Source organism: Channa argus, chromosome 15, assembly GCF_033026475.1.
Source record: "Channa argus isolate prfri chromosome 15, Channa argus male v1.0, whole genome shotgun sequence".
NCBI lineage: Eukaryota > Metazoa > Chordata > Actinopteri > Anabantiformes > Channidae > Channa > Channa argus.
The window spans coordinates 10,494,631-10,521,430 of record NC_090211.1 but is presented as its reverse complement, the minus strand read 5'-3'; the positions used below and the strand labels follow the sequence as shown (position 1 = coordinate 10,521,430).

At 37.6% G+C, this 26,800-nt stretch overlaps 2 protein-coding genes across 2 annotated transcripts in view; one reads left to right on the top strand and one right to left on the bottom strand.

The window, feature by feature from the left end:
- The window catches only part of baiap3 (BAI1 associated protein 3), a 38,054-nt gene extending 36,744 nt beyond the window's left edge, over positions 1–1,310 (bottom strand). Inside the window, exon 1 of the mRNA XM_067478245.1 lies at positions 1,036–1,310. The gene's annotated coding sequence lies outside the window, so the exon portion shown is untranslated. The remainder of the gene's footprint in view (positions 1–1,035) is intronic.
- Positions 1,311–6,681: 5,371 nt separating this feature from the next.
- On the top strand, positions 6,682–26,373 carry usp31 (ubiquitin specific peptidase 31). The gene is made up of 16 exons (XM_067477451.1): positions 6,682–7,880; positions 8,070–8,204; positions 8,378–8,472; positions 8,564–8,656; positions 10,072–10,207; positions 10,535–10,682; positions 10,771–10,951; positions 11,151–11,262; positions 11,702–11,796; positions 12,751–12,828; positions 14,243–14,372; positions 14,776–14,895; positions 16,273–16,498; positions 16,609–16,767; positions 17,507–17,656; positions 18,555–26,373. Exons 1-16 carry the CDS (start codon positions 7,368–7,370, stop codon positions 20,045–20,047), a joined length of 3,864 nt encoding a protein of 1,287 aa, XP_067333552.1. The 5' UTR covers positions 6,682–7,367; the 3' UTR covers positions 20,048–26,373.
- Positions 26,374–26,800: the final 427 nt, after the last annotated feature.

Sequence of the window (26,800 nt, the reverse complement as noted above, 5' to 3'; positions counted from 1 at the left end):
TCCTTAGAGGAAAAGATCATTCTAGCCGAGATGTGTGTGTGTGTGTGTGTGTGTGTGTGTGTGCGTATGCTCACACCACAAGCACAACATTGATTTATACACACTGAGCAGCGCAGAACACAAAATAGATCAGCTGCTAAAAGAGTTAATATGATATCAAAAATCACATCCTGAACAACAAGTCCAACCCCGCTTTTATTTTACTGAGAAATATAACTTATTTTAGGAAAATGTGTAGCCCAGGATAAAGTGCCACTTCTAAGTGTTTCAAATAGTGCCATCTAGATGAGACCTTCAATGCAAAGTTCATGCTTTTTCCTTATCTAATGTAAGATTGCTGTCTTGTCTTGCTGTACCTGATTGTTGTGTGTGCGTGTGTCTGTGTTCTGATTCTTGATGGATGTGGGGCGTTTCTTGCTTTAGAAAGGCAGACTACAAGGTTTGATAACTAGAAAGCATTTGCAAACACAATCAATTACAGAAAAACTACGAATTCTAGTTTATGAAACATGCAGCTTTGATCAGAGTTTAGGTAAAACCAACATTATGTTACAATTTACTGAAATGCATTTTCAGTAACGTGTCGATCTTAACTGGCTTAATGTAGTTCCACTTCATGACAATCACAGACAACCTCAGCTAAGGACAGCTTTCAGCATCATGTTTTAGATGCTTATGATGAACAGAAAGCAGGCTGATAGAAACACTGCAGCATTTATAATTTCACAAAAAGTAGAACAGGTCTAATTCCTGGCTTGTAAATCCTCAAGGGAATCATAATGAATGTACCATAGATCCATTCACACACTGATATCTTCTGGGTATCTACACAACTTTATGCATCTATACAAGACAAATTATTTCTAACTATTGTGAATTCAGATCAACAGGTGCCAATTAACACATCTCCTTAAAAAAGACAATACGAGTAAAGACACCTGGTGCATACTTTTCTTTCTTAATTTCCCTAAACCAAAGAGGCAAATTGTTTGCTTGTCAAATTATTATTATTTTTTTAAATCCAGTTTAGCCTACCTGTGTCTCCTCACAGTTTTCCAGTGTGAAATGTTTTTTTTTCTCTGCTGCGTTTGTCAGAGTTGCTGGGAATCAAAGCTCTGATCACTGCAGCAGGAAGCTGTTTTCTTCTGGAAACGTGGCGCAATCAACTTATGTGGAGACAGCGTTGGAATAATTTTCTTGTGATATACGACAGACAAAAGCTCATTTTAGTCCTTCGTATGGTTTCCTGAGCTTCATGCTCCACCGATGCTCAGCCAAATATGGCCATAGGAAGTGCAGCGACACTTCGACGTTCTCGATCAGTGTCGGAAATATCGCAATCACGAGTCCCCCCCACCAATCCCTGCACATCGCCATGGCTGCATCCTACTTGTTGCTGTTTTTATTATGTGAACCAATAAGACGCTGTAACTATTTCTTTTCTTCTTTTTTACTAAAACGTAGTTGTTTAGGGCTGTTCTGTTCACAAGATGAACAATAGTCAAACATTAGGTGGGCTGCCCAAGAAAGAGGCTATTTTTAACTTTTATGTGTATTTAAGAGTCTTGTTCACAGCAAATAATCATTTGTCATAGTCATACCAATATTCTAAAAGGGACAAGATCTTCTATTTAAAAAGTATTACTGCTTTTAATTACAAATAACGTTCAGAAAAATAACAATAAAGATAATGGGTTCCTTAGCTCAGTTGATCAGTATTGGTTTAAAAAAAAATCGAACAAAATGGGAGTTTACGGTATGCACCTGAAGGTTTCGTTTTGACTGTTGCTGAGGGTTGTCGCCGAGAAAAATCCTCCCGGCGAAGCTTGGAGTTGTCAGTCACACTGGGATTTTTGTACTTTTACATTGCTTTGCTTAATTTGCTTCTTTTTCCTTCTTCTTCTTCTTCTTTTCAGTTTTCTTCTTCAAGAAGTGAGCCTTTAATTTTATTATTTGGCTTTATTTTCCTTGTTATTTGTATTTTTACCTGCTTATTAATATTAAAAGGAATTCAGACAATGAAAGCACCTGACTAATATTGTCCACTTCCTGACACCAAAACAGCTCTGATTCATCGAGGCATGGAATCCACAAGACCTCTGAAGGTGTCCCCTGAGATCTGACTCAAAGACGTGAGCTGCATATGCTTTAGATAGATTTAAGGTGTGTTAAAGTAACATTCACTTGAATGCCAGGATCCAAAGTTTCCCAGCAGAAGAGTGCCAGAGCCTCACACTGTTTGGCTTCTGCATTCTGATGTCAACTCTCCCCACCGTCAACGACTGGTGCAACTGAATGCTCCTGGTGCATGTACACCAGGAAGACCCTGTGAGACCTGCCATTTTGGAGATGCTCTGACCCAGTCATCGCGCCATCACAATTTGGATCTTGTCAGATTCACTCAGATACTTACACTTGCCGGTTTGTTTCTGCTTCCAACACATGAACTTCAACAACCAACTTTTTCCTTTTTGCCCAGTCTGTTTCTTCCCTTGACAGATGCCATTGTAATGAGATAATTCTTGTTTCCATTTGCTGGCTGTTGTTTTAATGTTGTTGCCGATCAGTGTATTTTCTACTGTATTATGCAGCTTATACTGTAGCTGTATATTGTCAACGGAGTCATTGTAGTATATTTAAATTGCATCACTGCCCAAAAGCCTGTTTCAATGTATATGCACCAGAAACTATTGCAGTACTAAGCATGTCATGGTAACCAAAACTGTAGGACGAATAGATGGCTTTTCATAATCCTGGATCAGCTCTTTATTCCTTAATAATGAAGGACTAAGCATTGAGATTAATAGCTAACAAAGGGAAACAATATATAATTCCCCTATATTATTTGTGCTTAGTGACTCCTGACATTGGCATTTGTTGTGACAACATGTTGTTCTGTGTCAGTGTTTAACTGATTGACACTCTTACTGCAATATTTGCAACATATGCAAATAAGGTTGACCAGATGATGCACTGAACTTTGAGCCCTTGTATTAGAGGACATGTCAGGCATTCTCTGTCATGTCTGTTTGCACATTAGGGCATGCTAACAGGAGGGCATGTTCAGTAATTCTTTAAATAGGAACAAGGACATTAGTTATATCCTTGCAGGGAAGAGGTGTCGCTCTTTAAGCACAGAAATAATTTCACACATGGGCATTATAACAGATGCTGCAGTCATCTCACAGCATAGGAATGACAATCTATGAATGGAACCTATCATCAGCAACAGGAAAGTCAAAGCTTGCCAGCATCTTGCAATTGGGGAGTTTCCTTTTCCCTGAAGCTGTCATTTTAAGACTGACTCTTATTTATAATTGCCCCCAAAATCATAAATTCAAATCTAAACTAGTGAAATAATTTAGTCTGTTATGAAAATCCCTGCTGCAAATACCTGATTGCTCAAAAGGTTGAAAAGCCATTTTTGTGCCTCTTCACATTCATGTGAGAATGGTGATTTTGATATGTTTTGACATTATTTTAAAATCTCACTAAATTGAGCAGAAGGCTTTTCCTGCATCCTGAGTGATAAGACACATGTGACCCTTTGCCTTGTTTCCATGGACACATTATTAGAGAACTTCCCCGGCTCCAACTGCTTGAAGAGCAGACAGTGAATAACAAGTGAAGATTTGGGAACAACTAAGTAAAAATCAAAACATTAGGATGACAAATGTGCTAAAATTGATGTGTTAATCTTTTACATTTCTGATAAATTCCCTCTGTTGTTTTACTAATTTATCCAGTTGTATAATATATTGATTAAGTATTTGATGGATTTCTCAACAAATACAGTAAAAATCATACACATTTTTTAATTTTGCCTTTAAATTACATTGCCTGGCCCAAGAAAGGTCAGACACATTAGTATTTTGTTGGACTGCCTTTAGCTATGATTTAGCACACATTCCCCTTGGCATCATCTTGATGAGCTTATGCAATGTGTCAACATGCATTTCCAATCAGAGTTGCATTAATTCTTCACTAAGATCTTGTACTGATGATGGGAAAGTCCACTGTCTTCTCCAGCACATTTCAAAGATCCCCAGTGGGTTCTGACATAGTTGATTAAGACATGAGAAGCTACTTATTGCAAAAGTTAGGGCTGAATAACTTGCTTACAGCTGAAACATATTAATCACTACAGTTATTATCCAATGTAAGGCTTTTACCGGTTTGCTTAGTTAAATTCAGGTGGTGACTTTGTTTTTGACCAGGCAGTGTAAATCCAGCTATGTTTGCTTTGCAATACTTATTGCCTTATTAGTGTAAGCAACTGTCAGAGACAGATCTACAGTGAGGAATAACACAGTCACCAATTAACCAGCCAACCAATGGGTTAAAACCCATGACCTTCTAGCTATGAGACATGAGTGCTAAGTGCTCTGACGCCAGAATATGCTGAATGTTTTTTGTTATTTTGATGTGGGATCCTGGCCAAGCGAGTACTGGTGAAATAGTGGGGTGTTTGGGACCCAGATAATGCCTTTAGCCTATGGATTTATTATAAGACCAAGAATAATCTGATAGGAATAACATTTCAGTGACATATCTACTATAAGTGGTTGAATTAAAGTGAAAAATACATTATTCAAATCTGAAAAAGATTTTTCTGTAATAGTGTCATTTAATTTGTTAGAAATGTAGAATAGCTGATAGGAAATCCATGTTTTTATTCCCTGTTCATACATTTTCCAGTCTAGTAACAGAATAGTAGAATAATATATTTGAGTAATTGCCACCCCATTATTAGCGAACAGACTTTTTGAATAATTGAATATACTTGTGAAAGACTGGATTCACCTCATGGATAAAGCTTTCCACAGCATGGTCAGGGCTGTAGGAGCATCAGAGTTAAATTTTTAGGATATAGTTATCGGTGCTGAGAAGAGTTAGTGTTTATAGCAAACAGCTCAGTCTATCAGTAAGAAAAAGCTCTCAATGGCTGACTACACTAAATAACTATCACTCAAAAGTCAAAACTTATTTCCAAAATGTTTTTTGTGCAGTTATCGACATGACAAAAGTAAAAGTGACACTGATGGTCTTTATCTGTTGTGATGTAGATTCTCAGGTTTATGGAGTAAAAGTGATGTCATATTTCAGTATTACAGTCTGAAAATGTATTCTTTGGATATTTCTGCTGTTGTTGGATAGGTGGAAGTGAGCAGACAGGAAACATGAGTGTACAATAACAAAGGTCCCCAGCTGGACTCAAGTCTGAGATGCTTAGTTTATATGGCATGCACTTCAACCAGTCATCTATCAAGTGGCTCCCTCTAGCTCCACATTTAATTTAATCATACATATCCTGTCAGTAAGGCACCGATGTAATGGGGAAATGTATTTCACACATAAAATGTCCACAGACTGGACATAAAGAAAAAAATCACTGCATTTACATTTTATCACATTGTCATTTTATTTTATTTTTTATTAAATGCATATATGCACACACACACATACACACACACCGCCACTGTTTGATCATAAAAACACATACATGTATGTACATGTCACTTTTTTTTTGTCCTTTCCACTTATCCTATGAGTTCAGGGTCACCAAAACCGATCATTTGTCCGCCTATTGATTTCGCACAATTTTTACACTGGATGCCCTTCTTGATGCCTGATGACCCTCCCCAATTTCTACCGGGCTTGGGGCTAGCACTGCACGGCTGGGGATGTGCTGTTGGGGTTCAGTGTCTTGCCCAGGGACACTTCAGAAGGCTGCTACTCTACCAATTGAGCCACCACCACCCCTATGTACATGTCACCTTTATCATTAGTCAGTAGGATGCATCCCTGTTTCTTCATCTTTTCCATGCCTCTTGTGCCTCCCTCAGGCAGAAGAGTGAACTAATAAAGAGCAGTGACCCACTGACTTTTTGTTTCTTTTAAGTACTTTTTATTTGTTTTGAAAAGTAAAGACTCTGTTTTATCATGCTTGTCCTATAGCCACCGTATTACCTCATTAAAATATTAACCAAATCGAAGGAAACCTGTAAGATGCGTTGTTTATTTATGCTTCATAAATTCACTAATTAGCTATAAAACACAAACGAAACAAAAAGGTCGTAGTAGTTTACAGCCACTTGTGGCACTCAATTAGACCATGAATGTACAGCACACCAGTGAAAAGGAGACATAAATGTCCTAAAAGGTTGTTTATTGAGCAGGCACAGCCACTTAGAAATTGTAGTGGTGAATCTGTGTCCACAATAAAAAATGATGCAAGAGAGAAAAGAAGAGTTAGGCTACTGTTTGTGTTCTGAGGCACTGCAGCTAACAACCCACCTCAAGCAAAATGATTTTGAGAGCATATTCAATGTATTTTAAAAAATAATTGATTTATGAGTAGATTAATGCAAATTCAGAAAATCAGGACCGCATTAGTCAACAATCTTTGGTTGCCTATCTGTGATCAAAGCTTATAATCAATGTATGAACATCTCACGAATAAAAGTTAAAAGTGACTTTGTTATTTATATTCATAGGTGGTCTGCAGTATCATAAACTGGTACTGCAGTTTATACGTTTTTTTTTTAAAGAGTAGTGCAGTTTATTTGTATCTGTGCACAGAAACTGGTTTGTAGTTTTAGTTTGTCAGCCAGGCGGCTGTTCTCACTCAGTCCACTAGTTGGAGGTAACGCATACGTAACGTTGTTCACCTGCCGCCAACACAAACAAGAAGAAGAATAAGTGAAACGATCCTAATATTTGGTATCTTAGCCCGAATGTGCCTCGAAATATGTGAGAAATGTGACAGTAACCACATTTTTGACATACTGTCTAAGGTAACTTAGACAGTCTGCATACCATGGCGGACTATCACGTTCCATGGGACCTGGCAGAGAACGACCGCTGTTTCTCTGGCTGCTGTTGTTGTAGCTAGCTTTAGCTTTAGCTAAACTAGCTAGCACTGCTGTCTGCGCTCTCAGCGAAACTGGTTTTGATTCATTGCTGCGGGGAAGTAAGGTGAACCGCAAATCAAGGTAACTATAGAGCAAGTTCCGGACATAAACGACAATATTTATGTTACGCTTGTTAGCATATTTGGAAATTGGCCTCGGGCAGTATTTTATCCAAGGTTGTGCTGCAGCATATGCTAACGTTACTTGATAAGTTTAATATAACGTATACCGTTGCATGCTTTCAAAGACCCCTAAACTGAAATGTTATTAGAAACTAAGGTTGGCTAACACCGCGCTGCCAGCAGCGTCATATTAAATTCAAACTATTTGGAATTAATGCTGTCTACATGTTTTGAGATGCAAAACATGCAGCAAATATCAGCCACTGAAATGGTTGTTATTCTGCCCTGCACTGCACCTTAGTTTGAGTTGCACGCCCGTTAGAGTGAAATCATGTCTTGCAAAGCTGCAACCAAGGACAAGAAGTCGAGCTTCGGCAAAAAGCTGTTCAGGCGAGGCTCCGTTCGCTCCGTGGGCAGTTTTATGAGCCGAGTCCTTAGGACACTGACAGCGCTGTCCCATTTTGGATCTGAAGTTCAAACGGAGGACAAAGATGATGGAGGATTTTCCACATTTAAATCTGGAAGTAAAGATGTTCCTATGGACGATGGGGACTTCCTGTCAGGGGAGCGAGTTCCTGGCGTGTCAGGTCTTAAAAACCACGGGAATACCTGCTTCATGAATGCAATCTTACAATGCCTAAGTAACACTGAACTCTTTGCTGAGTACCTAGTTTTGGAGCAGTATAAAGGCGAGGACCTGGATGAGGACAAACCAAGAACGAACGGCTTACATCTGCAGAAAAATGGACCATTGGCCAAAGGAGAAGTCACAGAGCAACTGTCAGGACTTGTGCGGGCTTTATGGACCTTTGAGTATACGCCTCAGCATAGCAGAGATTTTAAGGTAAGTGTGAGATGATGATCAAATGAACCGAGAGGCTGTCCCGAGTCAGGCTGACTGACATTGTGATATTTGCCAGCAATTAAAGAATTATTCCAGGGAAGATATCCATACTGTACATAAAAAGCTATTTTGTTGTTAGAGATAATAATGATTGAACTTATTATGCTTTATTTATTATGTGTGTTGCAGAATGTTGTGTCGAAAAATGCCACACAGTTTAAAGGAAACGCTCAACATGATGCTCAAGAATTTCTGCTGTGGCTGCTGGACAGAGTACACGAGGACTTGAACACAGTCAACCCCAACATCAGGCCCTCTATAAAGGTGAAGTCATAGCTTTTGACAGTCTTTGTCTGGTCTTGTTTAATCCTGGTTGGTCGAACTAGTCAAAAACAAAAACTTGTTTAAAGGCTGTGAGGCTTTTGCAATAACACTGATAGACTGGTATTATTTTGACTTGTAAATCCAACTAATAAAACCTGTTTGTGTTTGCTCAGCCACCTATTGAAGAAGATGACCAAAGCATCGAGGGACCATCTCCTCCCCTCTCTGCTGGTTCATTCATACAAGAACTATTTCAGGCTCAGTACAGGTAAGCTTCATAATAGATTTAACAATTGTGTTCTGACAATATGACGACAATATCTCTGTGCTAATAAAACATTTTATTATTTTTCCTACAGGTCTTCCCTCACCTGCCCACATTGCCAAAAGCAGAGCAATACCTTTGATCCCTTTCTCTGTATCTCCTTACCGATCCCATTACCACACACACGGTGAGTAAATTTCCCGGTCTGTGAGACACCATATGGAGTGATCAGTTAACTGTGATTAGCTGACAACTTTTTACAAGTGTGTGACTAATTATCAGCAGCTCCCAGGCTATAGAAGGAGTTATGCACTTTAGAGCTTTAAATTTAAATAAAGGGCATTTGCATACGCTTAATTGTCTAGGTCACGACAGCCTCTTTCTCACACACAGTGGAATCCTGAAATTCTCCTGACTTTGTCCGGAGAGGGTGTATGTGAGAACGTAAATCTCCCAGTAAGATAATCTCAACAATATGCAAACTTTATCCTACAAGCCCTCTAATACAAAGTCTGTTTTATTTAGCTGAGCCTGTGCGTGCAGCACACTGCGCTGCCCTGAAGGATTTAAAGCAATCAAATACGTGTGTTGAAGAAGTTAGAAGAATGAAAACAAGCTGAGTTCTTTCGTTGAGAATGCTTCTGACTTGGACAATCTCCCGCTGTGTGTTACGTGTGTAATGCAGCTCTAGACAATGTCCGTGGCTGATTTCTCCTGGTAATGTCCAGGGTTTGTATGTGAAAGTTAGTCAGCTTTTTCGAGTAAGCCAATTTGTTAACCTGATTTCTGTAGTCACTGTAGGGGGATTAGAGAAACCTGATTTCCCTGGGTAGAATTTACCTGGAGAAAATTTATTCTCTTCAATGTAAAATCAGATTTCTAATCAGTTGTGAGCATGAGCAGGACAAAAGGCTGCAGACAAATGAAGGAGAGGAGTGTAGTGATTGAATGTAAGAAGAGATCATTACATGGTGCAATGCCGTCTTGTATTAAACAAAAGCCTGGCACAAATTGAAACTGCGTAGTGCGCTCTAAATGTTTTATTTTGTACGGCATACTTTTTAAAACATTCTGACAATTAATGCTGCAAAAAGGATCGCTGTTGTTTTTTTCTTTCACTGCTCTTTCTGTTATGTGTGACAAATGTACACATACACACGGAAACAAAAGTCTGGAAGCAGCATTTTCTATCTCTACAGTTCAAGGCTGTATGGCATGCCCCCAAAGTCAGCTAGGGTAGAAATCTGATTACTCCTCTGATTACACAGATATACAGTAATCGGGTTACTTAAGTGCATGTAAATGTGATCACTGATTACAAGAGTTATCTGATTTCTCTGAGAAACTGATTACTTCAGTGCATGTAAACACCAATAACTGTTATCATTTTAGTGGTTTCTGCAGTCCAGGAAATAAAGATGAAGAAAATGCTACAGAATCTTGTACCTTGTTTTGTTCTGTTGTAAAGCATAAATCAAGGTGTTTTTTATGACTACAATATAATGAAAATAAGCATTTGGTTTGTCACGTGAAACACTGCTTGCCTAGTACACTGTAAAAATGGTACTTTCTGATAATTTTTGTTTATCTTCTTTTTGCCAGGCCTCTGTATGTGACAGTGGTTTACCAAGGGAAGTATTCTCATTGTATGAGGATTGGAGTTGCTGTTCCTCTCAAAAGCACTGTCTATCGGCTCAGAGATGCTGTGTCACGTGAGACCAAGATCCCAATGGACCAGGTGCTATTCCTGTCACTTATTGGCTCAGGGTCTGACACAGTGAGACTATATTACAGTCACACAGTGTAAGCTTAATGTTCCTAATCAGGTTGAACCTCTGAGAAGTTTTTATAAATCCAATTTTTTTTTTACTAGAATGAAATTATAGTAGGAGAGTAACAGATCCATCCTTAAGGTTGACATGGCTGCAAAATGGCAGGATGTAAATAATGGCTAAGGCAGGATGAGGAATGATATTAAAATGACTGTTGTCCTTGCACTAATAATATGTAATGTTTAAAGAAATTGAATATTATTAGTTTTAAATGTTTCTTTTTCCTTTTCCAGTTTGTTTTGACTGAAATGTACTATGATGGTTTTCATCGTTCATTTTGCGACGACGATGACGATCTTGACATCATTCAAGAAACAGATTCCATCTTTGCCTTTGAGACACCGGAGACCTTCCGGCTAGAAAACATACGCACAAAAAGGGGTAACCCTTTATATTTAGCTTTTTAACTCCAATATGAAAGAATCAGAAACCATTAACACTTTCAATATCATCTTTCTATTTTTCACAGGAAGTCTCCTGGCTAACCTCAATCATAACAACTTAAAGTATGGGACAGAAATCAGCAGGACTCCATCTTTCATGCAGGGGGCTATGACTCCTGTAAGCGCATCACCCAACAAAAATGTGGGACCTGAAAAAATTATCCTTTTGGTGTGTAATAGAGCTTGTACTGGCCACCAAGGAAAGAGGTACAGAATCTTTAGTTGTTGGTGTGCATGCGTGCGGGTGTGTGTGTGTGAAACATGCCCTTTTCTCATGTTTGTGGCCTTAATAGATATTTGACATATCACACCCACTTTCTTTGTTTTAGTTCAGTTAATAATTGCTTGATAAAATATTGGTGACTGTGTAAAGGGGTAGTTGACTATGCCCATTATATTGTTTTAGGTTTGGCTTACCTTTTGTACTGTACATGGAGCGCACTGTGACCTGGGATGCTCTGCAAAAAGAGATCCTGGAAAAAATGCGTCACCTTTTGAGGCCTGGAGTCTACATTCAGGTAGGGAGAAAAACAAGTTGTCTGCCTTAAAAGCTTAATGCAGGGATTCCCAATCCTTAACCTTAACCCCTGCATATTATGTGGATCAGGTGAGTTCAGTCAATCAGAAGCTGGGCGATACTATCTTACATAAGGATGGGGTGGACGGAGACAAAGCAAACTGGTATCTTTCAACTTCTGATTGACTGAACACACTTGATCCAGGTAATCAGTAGTAGGAAAAACAAGTAGGACAGTGGTCGAAGAGGACCAAGGTTGGGAACCACTGGCTAAATGTGCAGTTGATTAATGTACATGTATTTGATGCTGCACATGGTAAATCCAATTAGGAAAAGCTGGCAGCTGCATGGATGTGACAATTTTTTTCATGTATGAGTCTCCAAAGTGAGAGATATTATATTAATAGATTCTTAATAGTACACACTGCCTCTATCTGTAGGTTGGGCCTTTCAGTCTTCGAGTGGTTGGCGTTGTTGGTATCACCTACCTCCTTCCCCAAGACGAGCGGCCGCTGTGTCACCCAACTGTGGAAAGGTCAGTTCTATGTTAATGTAAATTTAAAATGTCATTTGTATTTTTACTTGCAGAGTACAGTTTGTGGTTTCATGAATCTTACTGCTGCAGTACATTTTAATACCATCCATGTTAAAACAGTTGGAAAAAACCGTCAATAAAATTTGAATTTCAGATTGATATTGACTCAGTTATGTGGCTGAATTTTACTTTTTCATTTTGATGTTTATTTTATCCTTCAAAACAAGTCCAGCCAGACGAAGCCAAACATTTCACTCAATGGAATAATGCCATGGAAATGAGTTCTGGCACTAAAGATATTTGAAACAAATGTGTGTGAAGTCTGATAGTTTGTAGTAAAATAGTACTGTAATTTTAGGAGAGCTATACATCATTTTCAAAAGGTTCTGTTACCTATTCCTGTCTATATTTGAGACTGTTTTCTCAAAATGCTCCTAGTATTAATGAGAGTGAAAGGTAAAATCAAAGCAATAAGCATATACACGCATGCACACAAAGGTAAGCCAGGAATATTAGATAGTGAGGTAAAGGTAAAAAATTACATCTACTGTAACTATTTCCTTAATCTTCTCTTTTCGCACTTGGCCTTTGCTTAGAAGTCTGGGCATGTCGCAACAAGATTTGAACTGTTTGTTAAAATGCCTGTTTGTCTTACTACCTACTTAAGTTCTCAATAATAAAACACAAGCATAACATTGCTGGAGCATGATTGACTCTGAAATCAAATTTGTTTTTGTCAATACTATTATTGATCACTGCACTTATGACAACTAGACTGTCTTTGAATTGCCTGGTTTAAAGCAGAGCCGAGTATAAACAGAATACTATAAACTCAAATAACGCTTTATGATTAGAAATAAATATATATAAATACTTTAATATATAAAAACATAGCTTTACAGATTAACAACGATTTCTTTATCTGTTTTCCCACTATTATTGTTTCCACCACAGAGCATACAAGTCCTGTGGACAAGGAGGACCACCACATGTGAAGATTGTGGTAGAGTGGGACAAAGAAACGAAGGATTAGTAAGTAAAATTATTGATATTAGCTAGAGTTCTGTAAACATTCTGTTGTTTTAAATCTACAGCATGTATATTCTACATAGGATGAAAGACGGCGAAGGTTTTGACATGTCCGCTCTTTTTACTGTCAACAATATATTAAATCTCCAAAAGCCAGACCAGCCAGTTTTAGTAGTTACAAAGATGTGCAAACAGTCAACTGTCAATTACATCACGGTGTGCATTTGGAATAACGGGTTAAACCACTTCTTTGAATAAGATGCAACAACTTGTCTGCTCGTTTTATTATTAACACCTAAATTTTAAAACCGTGTATAAACTCTGTATAAAATATACTAGTTTATAGAATATCCATCATTATAGTCGTCACTTCAGAATAACAGACTCCTCTGGAAAGGATAGGTATGAGGGTAGATTAACAATATGGATTGAGAATCGTTTCTTTAAATGTTACAGAATTTAAGAAAACAAATCTTCAATTGAATTGTTAAAATTATGTTAGGAAAGTGTTTGATTTGGTGCATAGAGATCTTCTTTAGTATAGACTGCTATACTCGAGAACCAGTTTGGTTTTGTGCAAAAATGAGTTTAGACCAGGGTGGTTTCCCTAAGTGTTAAATATAAAACAAGATGTCCTACTACCAACTTTGTCTTTAGTTTCTTTAAATTGTCTACCAGTTCAAATTACATTGTGCACGTTAGGGGTTAAGGTAGATGACTTTTAAGTAGAGCCTTATGAAGGAGACTTTAACTGGACTAACCAAGTACCTTTCCAATTCAAAGTTCCTATCTAACTAAGTACAGATAAGTAACTGGAAGTGTTCTCACAACATCCATTTCATCAAAGATTCCAATGTAGCTGACTTGTGTGGACTTGTGGCAGTCAGGTATCCTCTTTTTAACATAAGCTCAAAGCTGCTAAAAAGCTCATTCTAGTACTGCTGCTATTGCACTAAGTTTTGTTATTTTTTTTATGCGAGAAAGTTCCCCTTTTTATATTTATAATATGTCTAAATGAAGTCTGTTTGTAAATTTGATCATACACTATCAGCATCACGACAACCATTTTGCCAGAGAAAGTAGTCATGTCAGCAGCCTACAGCCCAGCCTCTGATGCTACTGCCTCCTAACCTTACGAGTCCAGACTTCAGTTCAAACAAAGAGTTTTTGTTTGCACAATAATAATATTATGCTCATGTTTAAGTTTATAGATAATAACAAAGATGGAAGTCTCATTTCTAATGTCTTGTGGGCTGGTCACTGAAATTTTCCTAACCCAAACAAAATTGAATTGAATTGAAATTTTTATCATTAATATATTTTGCAGTTAAAAAACCTTAACTTTGCCATAGGAACTGAGTTTCCCAAAATCCCAAGGCTGATGATCCTCATATGCCTTTGCTTAATTTTTCCACAGTCTGTTTGGACATACTGAAGACGAGTACATTCCCGATGCTGAGAGTGTGTATCTGCACAGGGAACAACATCACCAGCCCCAGGCCTGCACTCTCGCTCAGTGCTTTCAGCTTTACACCAAGGAGGAACAGGTAACGTTTGACCCCTTATGCAACAGGCACACACAGACACTAATGCACACTGCAGAGTCAAAGCACATGTCAGAGCTGAGTATATTTTCAATCAAGGCCTCACATTTTTCTTTTCCCCGCTTGTTTATTTTTCTTTTGCTTGAGTTTGAAAAGCCTTTCACTCACTGTGGTTGTACCATGGATTTGACTCCACCGTGCTATTTTTTGGCGGCAAAGCAGGCATGTAGGGCTGTGCACAGACCAACATATATATTTTGGTTAAGCTGATCTGTGAGTGTTCTGGGGGAGAATAGAGGGAAGCGAGAGGAAAACTCAGGGCCTCAACCTGTGTGAGCCCTATTTTATAAGCGGTGTGGTTGGAGCTTGTCTCTGATGGCCTCTCCATGGGCTTTGTGTGTTTCAGCTGGCTCCAGACGATGCCTGGCGCTGTCCCCACTGCAAGCAGCTGCAGCAGGGCCGCATTAAGCTCAGCCTGTGGACATTGCCAGACGTGCTCATACTGCATCTCAAGAGATTCAGACAGGTATATAAGCTCATATAGACACTGTTTAAATGAAAATGTCACCTTCTTTACTCTGATTAACAAATCTTCTTATTTGCACCACATGGGTTTTCTCTTATATTTTGAGCTAATATTGAAATTTTGAGCATCTTGTTGTACTTGTGGGCTGTGTATCAAAGGGCTGGGCGATCACAATATATTTTTCATAATGATCAATTTCAATAATTGTCAATATATAGAATTGTTAGACTAAATACATCATGTTAGAGTTCATACAATAGTATGTGTAATTTTGTAATTTCTTCCACTAAATAGGGATGTCCCAATCTAGTGTTTTTTTTTCTTTTTTTTCCTTTTTTTTTGTGGCCATGATGAGTTCTTAAGTTGTTATACACAAACACTGATCAAATATTTAAATAGAGTATATGTTCATTAAATTTGTATCTGACAGACCTATATCTTACTTAATCTGATACAAGGACTGATTTTTCAGAAGATGTCTTTAAGAAAAAAGTGGAGGTCCTGTTTAAAGAAAATAAAATTTAGATGCTTAAAAAATGTCATATGATGTATCAATCTGAAGATACATTTAACACTTTGTCCACTTGTAGTTACAAAGTGGAGCATCGCCTCTTTGGCTCTTTAGGCCCAGGCTGCTAACACAGTTTAGCTAAACTAAAATGTTTCAAGTGACATAGGCTGTATAGTAGTAACAGCTGAAAACAACCTTCCATCAGCCACTTTTGTCATTTTTACCAATATTGCTGCGGTCAGTGCTATATAAAAATGAGAAGCTGCTCCTGCATGTTTAATGGGCTGCACTGCCATTTTCTAGTGATAAATAGCATCAGAGTTTAGTCTATCTTGCAAGTGTCAGTGTCTGAACTCTGCCATTCACTGGTTTGGCCAAAATACTTTTCACATCCACAAACTCCATTTTTCACTTACCTCTGCAGCAAAGTGCTGTATGATAGAGCTGGATAGAATCTTCTCTTGGCTACGCTTTGCTCATCTTATGGAGACATTTCACTCTGCTTGTGTGACTTGTTACTGCCTTACCAACAGCCTGTGTGTTTATTTCTGTATTTATTTTTTAGCCTGATATTTCAGCTGCATAACAGTTAATGTGATCTAACTGGGTGATTGTGCAGCAAAATTGAGAAAGATTATTGTTTCCAAGGGCATTGTAATAATATTGTAATAATCTATCGCCCAGCCCTCAATCTAAGCCTTAATTAAGTTGATGGTAGTTAACTTTAATGTTTTGGTGCTGGCTCAAATGTGTCAAATTTTAATTATACACAAACATATGTAATTACTTTATGCTTCAACTAGTAGGCAAATGAAATTGTTCCTTAAATGCTGTATTATTTTTCTGTGTCCTGCCCTGTCCTTCAGGAGGGGGATCGGAGAGTAAAGATGCAGAACATGGTGAGGTTCCCACTGATGGGCATGGACATGGCACCTCATGTTGTTAAAAGAAGTCAGAGCAGCTGGAGTTTACCTTCCCACTGGTCACCATGGAGACGACCCTATGGACTGGGAAGAAACCCTGACGACTACCTGTATGACCTATACGCTGTTTGTAACCATCATGGGAATATGCACGGAGGCCACTACACAGGTAAAACTGCAAACAATTGTAAATGTATACATGACAGCGAAAAGAAAATGATGTGTTCATCACAGTTTTAACCCATTGTTGAGAGTAGTAGTTTTGCTTTGCGCTTACAGCTTACTGCAAGAACTCCATTGATGGACAGTGGTACTGTTTTGATGACAGTGAGGTTTCACCAATAGCTGAGGATGCTGTGTGTCAGCAGATGGCCTATATACTTTTCTACCAGAGGAGAACAGTTATTCCTTCCTGGTCAGCCAACAGTTCAGTTGCTGGTCAGTATTGTTTTCTTACAACTAGTCGTGTGTGTGTGTGTGTGTAAGATGGCTATGAGAGGCCCATATTGTGATTATGTTTGGGGATTAGCTTAAAAAAATTATGTGCAAAGTTGTACTAGATGATTTGTCTTGAAAAATATTTTATCCTTCATTATTTTTTATTAAATGTAAGTCTATTTGTATGAGAGATCTTTGTAAAAGACTGTACGCCTGCTCTATACCTGTCACATACAAGCTTTAGTTTACTTAAAATTCATTTGTGTGTTATCTTGGGACTGAAAAATTACTCGCCACACTGTAGTATAAGTTGGTTACAGTCCCCACTGTTGATTATTGAAATCCTGTTGTGTGAAAGGAACAGTGAGAGTGGGCTGATCGAGAAGTGTCACCAAAGGGAACAATACAAAATGCCACACACAAGTGCCTTTAGCTGACATGTTAAGTGAGCCTGACAGTCTGCATTTTATTATGTGTTTTGCTCCGTTGTCACGTTTGAGCATGCAGGGATCTGTGAGATCCAAAGTCCCTGGAATTGCTACTCTGCAATCATATAGTATAAACAGCAAATGTATTTTGGCTTTTGTCTGATAATATTAAAAATCAGTAAATCTTTATGTCTCAGGTCTCCCACGTTTTATGAATTTGTTCAGATTTGAAAATCATTCAGGATCCACTAGGCGTTCGTGTAGCTTTATAGAATTGAAGCTGACTTGAATATTCATTGCTCTTTAAACAGGTTCCACCAGTTCATCCCTGTGTGACCACTGGATCAACAGGTTGCCTGGGAGCAGACCTGCTAGCTTGGCATCTGGAGCCTCATCCAGACGCACCTCCCTGGCTTCACTGGCTGAGTCAGTCGAGTTTCCAGGAGAACGTGAGGACGATGGTGAGATAATACCTACATTTTTGTCTTTTAATTTATTCAATTTACAGCTGTCAGACTTTAGTATTTGGTGGTGCTGCCTACATTTTCATTACACTAATATCAGTTCATGGTATCTTTGTCTTCTAAGTTTTAGATAGTCATTCTAGCAAAACTAAGTTCAGTGTTGGATTAAGATGCTTTTGAACCATAATTTTCCTTCAAATGACAATTTTTCAGTTGGAATTGAAAAATGCCATCAAAACATCCAGCACTTATAGACTATAAGGTCTAAATGTTCAGTTTTATCAATATCACAAGATCAAGGCAGAAAGTGATGTAACATGTGTCATAGGGATCTGCAGCATGCCTGGTCAACCTTAATATTATGGAAGCCTTCACATGGTAAGTGACTCCAGACTCGGACAGATGTTGGCAGCTGATTATTGTTAATGTGGGCCTCCAGTACCCCTATTGAATACAGGGTTGGCATAAGCCATTTTGAAATATGAACTCCTGGTAGTGTTCGTAGAATTAGGTCCGGAGTTGTCATAGAACACAGTGGGAAATTGTCTGAGTCAGAAATGTTCTTACATGCAGAGACATTTGGGGACATTTACTAGAACATGTTAAAGGTCTCACATGTATGCTGCACAAACACAGTGTTTTGTTTACAGCAAATGAAAGTCATGACATGAATTCGGGATACAGCACCATGCTCTGTCCACATACAGTCGCTCACATTGCCCAAGAGGGATTGCAGGATATAGTCTTAAAATTTGGATTTCTATTTCAACATTTGCGAACTCGCATGCAGCTCCCCTGGCAAGAAGTCTGCTGATGGCCGACCATGGTCAAACCTGTATATAACATGTGACATTAATTAAATTGTGTGCATTACAAACATTTCTCTCGTTTTTAGGAGGATTCTCAGTTCGACCCTTTGTAAGGAGCATTCAACGTCAGAGCTTATCATCCAGGTCATCCATTGCTAGTCCTTTAGCCTTCAGTGACAGTGGAATAAAGCCCTCTTGGTCTCTTTCTACGAAGCTGCACATGAGATCCAACTCGCCCTCGCGTTTCTCTCTTGACTCTCGATGTTCTCCTCCTCTAGAAAGGATAGGAGAGGCATGTGATGACAAGGTTTCCACATCCTGTTTTGGTAGCTATAGTAGACATGAGCGTTACTTTGGCAGTAGGACTCCCCTGTCTATGATGGAGAGCAATTTTAGTGACCAGGACAACAACAAAAGGTTTGTAGACATGGCGTACTGCAGGGCTCCCACTCCAGTTGAAAAGAAGAGCACCAAAAACGAACCAACTGAAAACAATAACCAGTTAACAGCTATAGACCAAAACACACTATCCACTCAAGTTACTCCCTCCAAAGAACAAAAACGCAAGAGCAGTATTGGGGGATTTTCCTCAAAGGTAGAAAGCACAGGCTCCACAAAGATTTCCAGCAAAGTGGAGCAAGAGAAAACTTCAAAAAAACGTTTGTGCTCAACCCACAAGACCTCAGCTTTTGAGGCGTCTTCCAGTACACCTTTGAAAGGCAAAAGAGTAAGCAATACTAAAGAAAAGAGTGTAAACGCCAAAAAAAGCCCCTCAACACCCAGTGGGACCCCTTCTAAAACAAAGGAGGCAAAGCAGCATATAGAGGGATTGGCACAACACAAGCCATGTGTCTGCTCCACACCCCAATCCTCAGCATCTCCCTCACCAACTGCGAAGAAGAACTCCGGTGTCACAGAGAGAGGCTCTACTAGTAGTCGGAAACGACTTGTAGAAAGGAGCTTCAGCAGAGATTCTATGCACACTAGCCCTCTGGCTGACAGTCTTCGCAGCAACTCGGTAGCTCGCTCTTCACTCTCTAAGAGTGGGGAAACCAACCACCTTGAAAGGAGATCGGTGAAGAGCTCCAGCAGCAGCTCCTCCGTCACTAGCCTGCGTTCACCAAGTATATCCACTAAAGATCTGCAGCGCAACAACAAATCTGAAGAAAAAGGCTTATCTTTCTTTAAAAGTGCCCTCCGACAAAGGGAAAGCCGCCGGTCGGCTGATTTAGGAAAAAGCACTTTGCTTGCCAAAAAAGCCTCAGAGAGGACATGCAAGCAGAATGGACAAGCCAAGGAGATTGGACCTGATAATGGAAAGACTGGAGATGCTCTATCTCCACAGACGTTCACAGAGAATCATGGAGGTGAAACAAAATCTGAGACAAAGGAGTCTTCCAAGCCCCCTAGCTCTCTCGGTCGCACTCTGTTAAATGTAGGCAAGTCCAAGTCTTCCATTTCTGAAGTAAGTCTCAAGTCTCCCACAAACAGGAAGAAGCCACTTGAAAGGATGGTATCTTCTCGAAAGCTGTCATCAAGCATGCAATCCCCTGCACGTACAACACAGAGGCCTCAGTGATACAATCTACATAGTAGTTACATACAACTTACATAATGCAGCTGTTTTCTTTGTGCCTAAGTTTCAGTGAGCACCACGTGCATTTGTAGAGAGACGTTGTTGTTTTATACACTGTCATGAGATGCATTTGAATGCTTTAAGGTTTGACTATTAACAGCTGGCTTTACAACATACACTACTTCTGATTATTATGTCATTCCCTGTTACACCTCTAATCTTTAAATTTTATTTTGATATGAGTAAGAAAATAGTGGTGTAGGGCTTGACACATCTGACTACATTGGCATGCCAAATGATTTCAGTTATACAGCACAGCTTATTTGAACATGTCTACTAGAGGCCCGTATGGCAGCTGAAAGAATTCCCTATTGTTGGAATCTTAAAATCCAATTATCATTCCATCAGACAAGAGGTTTATATTTCCATTGCAATATTTAGTTTAGCGTACTCGCAAAATATTCCACTGATTTAAACCTGATTTAAAACGCAGCCATTTATACAGAAAAATCAATGAGGTAATATGCATTTTCAGCGTCAGCTATTGTTTTGCAGATTTACATGTTTAACTGATATAGATTAGTATTATTCCAATTAGGTTTGGGAATAAGATGGTTGTTGATGCTTAAACCTCAGTGCTGTTCTGTAGGCATATTGAACTCAACACTAAGAACAGAAGTTTAGGACTGATAATAATATCGGGAGAAATATTGACACAGTTTCACAGACACACATTAATACGAAAGAGTTTCATTGTGACATAATCGTGGTTAACTGTTTGTAGTAGTTTTTATTGAATGTTTTAGGCCGATCAGATTTATCATTGAGAAGTAAAGTCATTCTTTACATCGTCCCATGCATTGGTTAAGGGCAGATGGTATGAGTAGCTTTTGTCTAACACTATGGACACTAAGAAACATTAGTATACTACATGCACTCACAAGTCATTTCATTTATATTGGTATAAATGTATCTAGGATTGATATAAATCAGACGTAACTACTGTGAGTCTGCAGTTTGAACAATAGGAGATAAGTTACTTAAAAGGGATGAAAAGTTCTGGACCAAAACAAAATAATATGTGAGATGAGGAATAGGGATCGGTACAAATTGAGAGTTTTCTAATATTTCTAAACTGTATTTTTTTTTAAAATACTAGTACTTTTGATAGAAATGTATTTTATTAAGTGCTTATAAAGTTAGCTAATTTTGACCTCAAAAGAAATCATGTGTTTTGGAATGAAAACTTTAAATTTTTTTTATATACATACACAATGAGCCGCACCATTAACACTGGTGGTTTTAATATATTAAGGAGGACAAGTGTCATCATGGCCACTTTGATCCACCTGCAGCTTTACCGCCCCATACTCTGCCTACACTGTGATGGTAGAAGTACACAAACTCAATACTCAAGTAAAAGTAAAAGCAAAAGTATTGGCCTAACAAATTCAACTACAAGTAAAACTTTAAATATTCTACTCAACTAAAAGCAGACTACTAAGCAATTTATCTAAATTTTACTAAAGGACACAAAAGTACAATAGTAAAAGTACTCCACTAAATAAAATGATGTATTAGGAAAAACATGTACATTTAAAACATGTACATCAGCATTTATTAGTTCAAAATATTTTTATAAAAACATATCATTTTTCCAAAAAAATCATCAGGTGGCATTAATGTTGTGGCTGATTGAGAAAGATAGAGTTGGTGTATATAATCCATTTTTCCTTTCAATGAACAACATGAAAATAATCTTAAGCGCCTTTCAATACGGTACATGGAAAAAAGTACTCGCCTTAGGCAACATAGGGATCTCCTACTGTATGAATCACTAAATAGAAATGTTATTGTTCGCACTTTGTATAGATAAAGTAATTTTCTTTTTTTCATGAATATGCAGATTTGGCAGTTTATTAGCTAAAATTAATAAACAATGCAAATATTTAATAATATTTAGGAGGATATAGTTTGTACTGCTGCTACACTTACAGATTTTGATGATTGAGCGAAGCCTTCACATTGAAATAAATAGCGTGAACAAAACATTAGAAACAGCATCTTCCAAAATGAAGATGCAATGAAATTAACAGCTCTAAAATTTTCAACAAAACATTTATTGCGTAACTGTATTAGATGTATCTTGGTGCAATAAACTGCCAACTGATATACATACATACATACACACATATTTGTATCATTATATTTACATGATACCAAGACATATCGTATAGTAGTGACGGGCCTTAGACTTGAAATGATAAAAGGGTACATTCATCTCAAAGTTTCAGGGGTCATTTTAACAACCCCCTCCCTCCCTCCCTTAATACACCTGGTGCTGTAACAGACCACTGCTCTTCTGGCACTGATATTTCTCTAATGAGCATCTTTTCAAACCTAACATTCAGAACTGTGACCACATATTTCATTGAACTAGAAACCTGGTAGTAGTGTTTATCATAGCCTTGTTACCTCATTAGAGAGGACAATACATTGTCATATTTTTTCTTCATCAGCCTGAAATAGAATATTGCTAATGAGCCATTTAAATAAGCATATGCCTACATTTATATAGTCTAAGAGCAGTTGTTGTCCAGATATGAATATTGAGGTACTGCATGGCATAGTGCCTAATTATATAGTGTCAGTGGAGCTGTCACAATACTTACTGGCCTCATCTTGATCTATAGGCTTTATCATTGTAAAATTAGCTTTCACTGTTCATACGTTATATACCAGCATAGTGTATGTGTTTAACAAATGAATGTGTTTCCCGTTAATATCCAAGCATTAGTAAGTACTCTTTATTTCAATCATTAACATCATCTTTGTATTCTAGATCTACAGCATTTTTCTCAGCTGTTTCTCTGTAGCATCTACCAGGTTTACATTTGTTCTCAGATGGTTTCTGAGGAAATACCACTTTATTTAAAGTTTTAAGTATGTTATTTAAATGGTCTTTAGAGTCGGAGCAAATAGGCACCATAATATGTCCTACTTCAATGTTTGGTAATCGTTGTAGTGGCTTTGCTTTTGGATTAATCCGTTCAAATCACAAGCAAATGTGAGTTTCACATTTTCTGCTGATGTTTGCAAATATTGGATAGCAAATGGAGTGCTAGAGTTTGCCCTCTAACAAGTTTCTAAGTATTTGTTACTCAAAGATTCAGAACAAGCTTTTCCGTGATTGTCTATGCACCTACTTTCTACCCTGCAATATTTAATGTAAATTGTACAGCCATATGTTGAGAACTGAATTAGCCACTGTACTCTTACATTTCTCTCCAAATATGAAACTAGAACATCACACTTGATATTTAAGGAAAAGAACAGAAAACAATTTATGTGACTCATAAGATCATTGGGCTTTTTTTACCACTGTGTACTTCAGTAACTTAACTGCTGTGATGTCCTGTGGTGGTTGTTGTGGGAAGATCTACAGCAGGCCTGAGTTTTCTTTGAGCAACTAGTTTGTCAAAATGTTGAAACGCCATTTCAATGTCCTACTATTAGAAAATATAATGATTATTGCATTCAAACTGTCATATATCATAGAAATAACATACTTATTGCTTAAATATGGTGGTTTTCCTATAGCTGCTCTTTTTTACTCAACATCGTAATCTATCAGGAACCTGTGCATGGCACTTTGGATCAAAGCAGGGCAATTTTGTGTTTTGTTTGCCTATTTTAAAAGTCTGTGATTAAGTTGTAGTGGCTAGTGAACATTGTACAGCTGGATCATGCCCTTACACTTGATACATTAGCAGTATATTGGATTAATAATCCAGTCATGTAGCCAAGACCTAGTGCATTAGGATAAGATGCCCCTTCAGTTATTTACATTGCTTTGGGGCATTGTAAACAAAGATTAGTGCGTAAAGTGATGCTGTATATCGCTTATAATATATGAATGTGAGTCATAGTTTTTGAGATCGTATTGTATCAGACCTTTTTATGAGGTATTTGTACATAGCTCAGATCTGGAAGTGGCAGCCTGTTCTAACCTTTGTTTGTTCCTCCATTTTTGTGTAGCCACCACGCTGCTTGTGTTGTTTTTTTACCGCTGGTAAGATTAGATGAGACATGATTGTTCGGCAGTAGCCGTTTGGTGCCGTTGCACAGTTTACATTTTTAAGACGTCTGTCATGTGTTGCAGTGCTCTTGTAAAGGCCGTGTGTCATTTATGTTTCTCTGTCCTTTATTATGTTAAAGCTACTTGCTACCACCAGACATCCATAAAAGAAAATGGTAATTACTTTATTATGATTTGACCAACATACTAGTGGTAGAGCAGTAAGCCAGAAGTCACCTTGTTCCTCATCAATTAAAGATTGTGACGTTTTAGACTGATAAAGTAAAACCTGTCTGAAATGTTTTTGTTTTCTCAAAAGGTGGCTGAAGACAAGTACTGTTAATTGAAATATCCAGTCAGTACTAATACATTCAAACAAGATGTCAAATCAACGTAAAATGCAACAGAAAACCTTTTTAGATTTACTTTTCCTTTCTTCACTGCAGCTGTCTTTTTCACTTTGTTGTCAGTGTACAGAATTGAGAATATTTAAGGAATGCCGTATTGCATGAAAACGCTAAAGCATGTCTTTCATTAACTATGCAAAAGTCTGCAGCTGTGTAAAGTAGAACGCAGAGCATGGCTGGTATATTCCATTGCTTAATTTGCACACCATTCCACTCAGTAGACTTTGTAAATCACAAAATATTTCATCGGTACAGTTAAAATGATTAGATTAGTCTTACCTATATAAACTATTTAATGCTGTAATTGCTCTTATCACTCATCAATTTAATGTTTCTATTTTGTTGCGTTTTATAGTTATTTTTCTGCTGAGCTGTGTTCTCTGGGTGCTCCTACCAAACAGATACTTTAGTGTTTTTTGATATTACTTTTGTACACCAGCTGTTGTACACCAGCAAAGACATTATTATGGATGCGATAACCTCTATGTGGTCACTAAATAACCTCATGTATCTAAGTGTAGTGAAAAGTCCTATTTATTCATTTAAGTGGAAACAGTTTGTTAATTCCCTGTCAAATCAGCTGCATCAAAGATGTAGTGCGCATCTAATAAAAAAAAAAGCAACTTAAATACATATAGAGCGAAATGCAATAAAAGTAGTAAATTTATAGTTTTATATCTCAGCGAAATGAACAATGACCTTCAAAAATAAATGTTCAGTCGATACTTTTTGTGTAGAATGTATGCCACAACTGTTCTAATCATTATGTGACTTTTTTTGTATTATTATTTTTCGAGTTATCAGCAAACAAACTTTAAAGAGGATTCAATGCAGGGTCACTCTTTTTGTTTTTTTGTCTTTGCACCCTGGTATAAAACATTAATTACAGTCGTTACAATGGCTTCTCTACAGAACTTAATTAAGATTAGAGAATCCTCTGTGGACTTATTGTCTTGACACAGCTGTTTGTTGTTATTGTAAACTGAGTCACAAAAGTTTGATGTTTGCAAGGTGAAACCATTAATTAACAGTATCTGCATTTTGTGAAAAGATATTCACCTCAACATTTCTGTGGTTACTCAAACTTTGAGCTGAAAATCAAACTATAGTCGAATCACAGACTCAAATATAACTTCAGTCTCTGGCCAGCGACACTGCTGCATGAGTAGAAATGCAACTGAAACTATATTTCAGTGTAAACACTACAAGCAGATGATATTGGAATTTTTTTAGAAGCCTTGACCAAAACAAACTGAAGTTTGTTTATGTGGACGATACAGAAATTAAGGATCTGTTTAGTGATAGAATGAATGTTGGTTTGGTTTTATTTTTTATGCTAAAAAAACACTAATGTGCATTACACCTCTCTTCTTTGCCATTTTGTCTTGTACGTGTTTTTTTTTTTTAAACAACATATTCATAATGCATTTTGTAAAATATATGTTTCTTTAATTTTAAGTCTTTTTTTTCTCCTTTTTTACTGTGTTTCTTGTACCAGGTTAATGGGGTTACTGATGTCTGCATTGTATAAACTAACCTAATATTTCTTTATGTTTTAATTTAATTTTATTATTGTTTTTTTTTTTTTTTTTTACATTATGGACAGTAAACATCTTTTGCCTGTGTCTGTTTTAGTTTGTTTTTTTACCGATTGTACAAACTGTTTGACATTCAGTAGTTCATTATACCCTGTCATAGTGTTCTATGTTAATTTATTTTTCTGTTATCATATATGCACTTTTTCTGTTTTTTTTTATTTTCCCAAAGGACAAATGTGTATATACTTTGTTGGTTTACCCATGCAAGTACAAAATTACAATCTGATTAAAACATTGAAATGGTTACAGTGGTCTTCTGTTATTACGGTTTGTGTAATGTGAAGGTATTCTTACACTAGAGGGAGCTTTTCTCTAACAAATTGGACCTCAGCGGGACACCTGGATTTGGTTTATGGGCTTGCTGCCACAGCATTAAAGAAACATTAAAGTTACAGAGTTGTGTGTATTACTGTTTCACAACTCTAGATTGATTAATTTAAAAAAAAACTGTAATCTCACTGTGAGCCAGTAATAAGTGTAACCTCTCAATAGTGAGCTCAGTTTTCAGATTTGCAAGATTGTGTCAGCATCCATGAAAGAATTAGTATTCTCACAGCTGCAACCAGTTGTACTGTAGCAGCATGAGACACATTTTGAAGGCATTTTTATTTTAACGTTCAAAGATTTCCCTTTCATCCAGTTTAGATCCAGTCAGGGTTGGGCGAGCAAGTGT